Here is a 6,888-nt window from a genome sequence, read left to right as displayed (position 1 = left end):
TCATAATTTACTACACTTTATATTGATACAACCTGCAACAACCCTTCTCCTTCATCAGAGAAAGATTTTGAGCGGCTATACTTTAAAAATCTCACATACTTTCTAATTAAGCGGCGCACATATAGCCATAAAAATCTTAACCTTAGGACAATTGGGGATATTTTTGTCCCGAAAATTTAAACTGAAAAACTAAAATTGAGGATATACTGACAAATTCTTAAATAGCAGCCCTTTAAGGTGGCTACCTGGTATCATTTCGACTCTAATTAACTAATTTAAAATCTATGGGCTGGGCTTAAGAAAATGGATAAATTAATATTTGGGCTTAGGGCCCGTCAAATTTGTCTATCCAAGGAGCCCAATTAGCTGTAATTCTGTTCAAGAATTCCCCGTCCTCTCAGCATTCCTGTTTTCCATCTCAAAAACACATCAATGGAACTCAAAAAATTCCTATCAATTCACATTTTATGTGTGTTAGTTTTTGTGGGTTTCATTTACTATGTCACAATATTCATTTTCTTGGATGGTTCGTTGAGTTTACAGAGCTCAGCTGGCTCATTGCACGCTTTGATCTTCACTTTGGTGGCTTCTCTTTGTGTTTTCAGTTTCTTTGTGTGTGTTCTTAAAGACCCAGGTGGAGTTCCTTCTTCATATCTTCCTGATGTTGAAGATCACGAAGCTTCAGATCAAGAATCCAAAAGATCTGTAAGTCTTTAATTTGATATTCCCTTTGTCCCATTTTATACACTGTTACTATTTGGAAGTAAACTTTTCTTTTCGTACATTTCCTGATAATTTTTTAGTTATAAAAAAATGTGACTTCTAGTACTTTTATGTAGTTACTAAATGTGTATATTTATTTCCAACAAAATTGTGAAATCAATGTTGAATTGAGAGAATTAGATTCTTTGACCCTGGTGTTCTAACATTTGTATGATGATTGAGAGAGTGTCATTACTAAAGAAAAAAAAAAGAAAAGATAAATTTAGTGCTTTATTAGAATAGTCTAAATGGTCTTCTTACGTCAAATGGTCTAAAGTTCTCAATTTGCCATGGTATCTTTATGTTGCATGCTTTTTTGTTTCAATATATGATGATTGATGTTTGGTCCTTTCCGCGTGCTATTTGTGTATACAATAATTTTATCCCCACGAGATAAGCTGCTCAGTTGTAAGGACCCTTAGCCGCCAATTTTAAGGTTGGGCGATTCGAGTTACCAAGGGAGCGAAGTGGGAAAAGGTCATTGTTTGGCTCCTAGATAGACGGGGTTTGGATGGGGTTTAGGGTATTAGAAAAAGAAACTTTTTATCGCCTCTGAGGGCTATATGTTGAGAAATGTATGATGCTGCATCACTAGAAAAAGATAACCAAGCGTTTAGGATTAAAATGCCAGACAAGAAGGTGTTTTCTGCATAGCCAAGCTTTGGCTTGCTGAAGCTGAAATCCCAATAACTTTAGACCTTTTGGACAATTTGGTGGCTAGAACAAGGAGAGATTAGTGAAGAAGATGGTTTTATGGTAGTGGTGATCAAACATGTGTTTCTCAACTATGCCCCATGACAAAAATATTCAGTGTTTTTATGAGACCTCTTAGCAGTATGGAGAGGATGCAGGGTGTAAATGAGAGCAAAAAAATTGTGGAAAACAATGCCAATTTGCATAATATGGTCTATGTGGCTGGAAATGAATCAAAATTGCTTTGAAGATAAATGCATAGCACTACCTATTTTGAAGATAAGTGTTTATATCTTCTGTTTCTTGGTGCAAAACAATTAGCTTGTATGTGTGTATATACAATCTAGCGTGAAAACATTAGTAGGAGATTCTGAGGAGTTTCTCATAACAGTGGGTTTACACCGGGATTCTGCATTGAGCCCCTACTTATTTACCCTAGTTATAGATGAGCTAACCAACAAAATACAAGATGAGGTCCAATGATGTATGCTATTTGCTAATGATATTGTGCTAATTGATGAAACTAGCGAGTTGTGTCAACCGAAAATTTGAGCTATAGAGAAACAACTTAGAGAGTAAGGATTTTAAGACAAGTAGAAGTAAGACTAAATACATGCACTGCAAGTTTAGTCAACATGAGAAAAACGAAGTTGTGGTGAGACTAGATGGAATTCAGTGCCAAAGTGCAAACAATTTAGATATCTAGGCTCGTTATTTCAAGAGAATTGAATGATAGATAAATATGTTACTCAGAGGATTAAAACCGAATGGTTGAAACGGAGAAGTGCTAACGCGGTGTTATATGATAAAAGGATGCCTACTAAAGTGAAAGGTGAGTTTACTAGAATAGCTATAAGGCCGGCTATGTTATATTTTAGTGAATGTTGGGCTGCTAAAGGTCGACATATCCACATGATGAGCGCCACAGAAATGCAAATGCTAAGATTGATGTGTGGTCATACAAGATTAGATAATATAAAAATAATCACATTCGACCGAAGGTGCAAGTAGCACACATTTGAAGATAAAATAAGAGAAGGTCGCTTGAGATGATTTGGTCATGTCCTGCGTCGACCTACAGATACACCAGTCAATAGGTCTGAAACTATGGTGGGGACAGGTATTAAAAGAGTACGAGGTAGACCTAAAATCACATGGAAGGAAGTTGTCTCGACAGACCTACAAATCCTTGGAATCAATGCACACTTAGCTAAAGATAGGACACAATAGAAGAGAAAAATCCATATAGGTGATACCTATTAGTTGGGACTTGGGAATAGGTTTTAGACTTGATAAAGAACTTATATTATTATTATTATTATTATTATTATTATTATTATTATTATTTATTTTTTATTTTTTTTATGGATAGTTTTATCTTTTTACTTGCACTTTTATTTTGTTTTTATTTTGGTAATGATGAGGATATGAGTTGAGCTAAATGAAAGGAATAAAGATTCATATCCCCCACCCCAACTGGGTTAGGACTAAGGCGTAGTTGTTATTGTTATGTGTGTATATATAACGGTATTTTCTATACACACACTAGAGAGAGAAATTTTGCCAACAAAAAGGTATTGGTCCAGCAATATCCTGCTAAAGAAGATACTTTCTTTGTGCAGGATTATGACATTATTTTACTATGTGCTCACTTCTACATAGTTTTGTAGATTAAAGTAATAGAAACCAGGCTCTTTTATCTTTAATCTTAAGTAGAGAGGAAGCAAAGACAAGGCCATTCCATCGTATCTTGTTGAAGACATAATCTAGTCAATAAAAGAGTCCCTTTTCTGATAGCTTATGATTTTAGATGAGGTGTTCACTTAATTTTATTTGGTATTAGAGCAGACAAAGATCTTTAGTTCAAATTTCACCATCACCATTATAAAAAAAAATTCTACGTCACATGTGAAGGGGCATATTAAGACATAACTAAATGAAGAAAAAGTGTTCCTTCTCTAGCAGATTAAGCTTTAAAAGAGAGGTGTGATTACATAATTCAACGTGATGTCACGGGTTAAAGTTTCACCAGTACTCTTAAATGTTATATGTTTGGCTCATGAAAAGTAAGAGAGCATGTTGAAGACATATTTAAGTAAATATAAGTGTGTTTTCTCTAACAGTTTAAACTTTTAGATGAGGTGGTCGGTCACTCAATTAACATATTTTGTGCATTATCAGTTGAATTATCACCTACCTCTTTTTGTAATTACATTATCCATCGCTTGTTATTTTGTGCTGGAGCAAAAACTCTACTAACTAATGAACACACATAGATAAAATGTCTGTACTATAATAGTACCTAAATATTGCATATACACTCACCATCTAGACATGTTGACTTTCAGGGTTTGCTTAAGAAGCAATGTGACAAGTGTTCAGCATACAAGCCTCCCCGAGCTCATCATTGTCGTGTCTGCAGAAGGTGTATTCTGAGGATGGTGTGTGCTCTCTCAGTTTTTTAATGAATCCAATTTTATTTGGTAAAAAAATACATGTGCCTGCTCATTTACCATAAATTTTTAACAGGATCACCATTGTGCCTGGATAAACAATTGTGTTGGTCATAGGAACTACAAAGCCTTTGTAACATTAGTGTTCTATGCAACTATTGCTTCAACCTATTCTTTGGTATGGTTAATTCACTCCTTCCTATATGGCTTAAGCTATTTGCTCGTAATCTGCTTGACTATAATGTTTTGACGTTTTTCAGATTATATTGATTAGCAGTGCGCTTCATAAGGACTGGGATTTCGATGAAGTGACTCCTATCAAGCTATTTTACGTGAGTCAGTTATCAAGTTTTACAATTCAACATGTTAGATGTCTAGGTTACTGGTTTTGATCCTTTCTTTTCCTTAAATTTTGTGTATGTGTGATGGTTTCTTTAAGTTTATTGATTGTTTGATTGACTAGTTGTTCATTAGAGTGTGTTTGGTATAACGAAAATGTTTTCTCGAGAAATGTTTCTTCAAGAAAAATGTTTCCAGTGTTTGGTTATAATGATTGAATTTCAGCGGCGCATTATGAACCTTTCCTTCAGCCATGTATGGCGTGATTCTTGACATTACCAAATTGTTATGTTAGGTGCTACGTCCACCAATTAGCAATATCCTGACTCAAATATTTCCACAAGATATAATATTTTCAAGTGGACTTCGTGTTTCCTCCATCTGGTCCTTTCCTAATACGTATAGTTAGCTATTATTTTTTCTACCTAGGTGACTTCAAAATAATGCCTTGCAATGAGTTCACGAAATCATTTTTACTTTCACTCTAGCTTTGCAGATATCTGATATATCGCTCTTAAACAGATTGCAACTGGTGTCGTAATTTTTGGCTTAAGCTTGACTCTGGGAACTCTCCTGGGCTGGCATATCTACCTCACAATTCATAATATGACAACCATTGAGGTAATCACATTGCAGAAAACTCTAAATTCTATGGATTTCCCCTTTTTATTGTAATCGCTAAGCACAGACAATCTCTTTAGCAGTACTATGAGGGAAAGCGAGCAGCATGGTTGGCAAGTAAATCTGGCCTGAATTATCGTCACCTTTATGACGTTGGTGCTTATAAAAATATTAGTCTGGTACAACTCTCTCTCTCTCTCTCTCTCTCTCTCTCTCTCTCTCTCTCTCTCTCCTCCTATCTATCTCTCTCTCTCTCTTCATAATTTCTTATGAATGCACTGTCTGTTGGCATATTAATTCTTAACAGGTATTAGGTCCAAGTATGTTAAAATGGTTATGCCCCAATGCGGTTTCCCATATAAAAGATGGACTCAGCTTCCCCACTTCACGTGAATACTCATAATGCGGTATCCATCAGAAAACTTTCAGTAGAAAGTGTAAATCTTAGTCCAAGATCATTACTTCAGCGGTCTACCTGTATCTACTTCCTCTTATTTTTTGGAGCAAAACATTGAAAACCGAAGCGACTAACAACAGCAAAGTCAGATGTCACTATAACTTACAAGAATATTTGGAGTTTCAACTTTGGTATGTATTGCTCCAACACACAGTAACCAACTTAGACATCTTGAAATGGCATGTCGGTGAACTGCTGCATCATTCAAAACTTTTCAGTATATGTTTGTCTGTAAGAGGATTGCAAGAAGCGGAACTTTCAGTATACGTTTGTCTGTTAAAGGAATGCAAGAAGCGAGATTGTTGTACAGGAACTTATGGTCATATTGTTACTACATCTTTTAACTTTATCCCCTGTATTCTTTTGGTGGGATATCATGTTGCATGTACATGTGTTCTCCGAGGCCAATTTAATATCGTGTTTTTTGAACGAGGTAGTGAATTAGAATATGGTTGCTGGCATCTCTTGGGAAACCTTCCAAAGGTAATAGTCAAATCATCAAAAGCTTGTAATAGTTTGGTGTTCATATAAACAAGAATGGGTAAGTTGAATTGTTGCACACTGGTACAGGGACTAACAATAAGATGGAAGTTTTGCAACACTTCTGCTGCTGCAACCATCTTCCTTTTTGCTTGAGCTGTGGCGCGGCATCGATTTCTTCTTAAATCAGATTTCCTTGCTTTTTTGAATTCCAGAAGTGCTTTTGGGTTCTTTGACATAAAGATTACCAGTGCACAACTCTACAAGATTGCGCCAGGTTGTTAGGGAGCTTGAGCTGCTGTTGTTATTACTCTCTCTTGGAATCCATGCAGACCTAGGGAAAAATAAGCCACATGGAAGAAAAAAGAATCTATATAAGCGATATCAATTAGCGAGGATTAAGTTTTTGTTGTGTTAGTACATTTGCCTATTGGAAATTGGGGTGTCAAATGGGTGGGTTGGACCGATTTTGGGCGGGTCAAAACGGGTTGAGTCAATAATTTGAGCGATTTTTTCCTTCCTATACCATATATGAAACCTTATTACCAAAAATGTGCATATTTTGTAAATTACCCGCCCTGTGCAATGTTTTTCTATAATTTTTATACCATTCATTAATTAGTAATTAATAGTAGCTGAATCTTCCTAATATGGCGCGCTAAAAATCAGGAAAAGAATATCCTAATTGATTTAGCGGCCTTCAGTTCAAATTTGAACGCAAAACCTTTATCAGATCTCTCCCGAATTTTTTTCGTAATTCAAAAAAAAAAAGACGAAAAGCTTCAACAAACTGAAATCAAATTGTAGAAATCAGTTTCTTCCTCAATCCAGACATCAAAAAGGTGACCAGTTATTCAACAAAATCAAGTCAAATTGTAGAAACCAATACTGCCGATACTCTGTTCTTCATCTTTCTTTTTTCTCAATCCACAAATCAAAAAAACAATAAAATATAGAACAATACCTCAGCAACAACACTCATTCATGTCCAAAATCCCAATCATGCTACAATTGAATGGGAAAAATCTAATTATAAAGAATGGGTCTCATCTCTGTATTTTTTGAGAAGAAGAAGGAATGGAG

The 6,888-nt window shown here is 35.4% G+C and overlaps 1 protein-coding gene across 2 annotated transcripts; it reads left to right on the top strand.

Annotated features, from left to right (window-relative positions):
• Positions 1-373: 373 nt before the first annotated feature.
• LOC109211026 (probable protein S-acyltransferase 15) lies at positions 374-5,961 on the top strand. 2 transcript variants are annotated; one of them, XR_002065641.1, is made up of 8 exons: positions 374-705; positions 3,804-3,896; positions 3,985-4,086; positions 4,169-4,240; positions 4,770-4,868; positions 4,952-5,047; positions 5,176-5,808; positions 5,896-5,961. XR_002065641.1 is itself a non-coding variant. In XM_019374519.1 (7 exons), exons 1-7 carry the CDS (start codon positions 433-435, stop codon positions 5,269-5,271), a joined length of 831 nt encoding a protein of 276 aa, XP_019230064.1. In that variant the 5' UTR covers positions 374-432; the 3' UTR covers positions 5,272-5,961. The 2 variants fall into 2 exon arrangements, 1 of the variants encoding a protein (XP_019230064.1); XM_019374519.1 differs by having other exon boundaries at positions 5,176-5,961.
• The last annotated feature ends 927 nt before the right edge of the window (positions 5,962-6,888 follow it).

This window comes from Nicotiana attenuata, unplaced genomic scaffold (genome assembly GCF_001879085.1).
Source record: "Nicotiana attenuata strain UT unplaced genomic scaffold, NIATTr2, whole genome shotgun sequence".
In the NCBI taxonomy this organism is placed as follows: domain Eukaryota; kingdom Viridiplantae; phylum Streptophyta; class Magnoliopsida; order Solanales; family Solanaceae; genus Nicotiana; species Nicotiana attenuata.
Note: the sequence above shows the minus strand (reverse complement) of the source record. Positions and strands in the feature narration are given on the sequence as shown.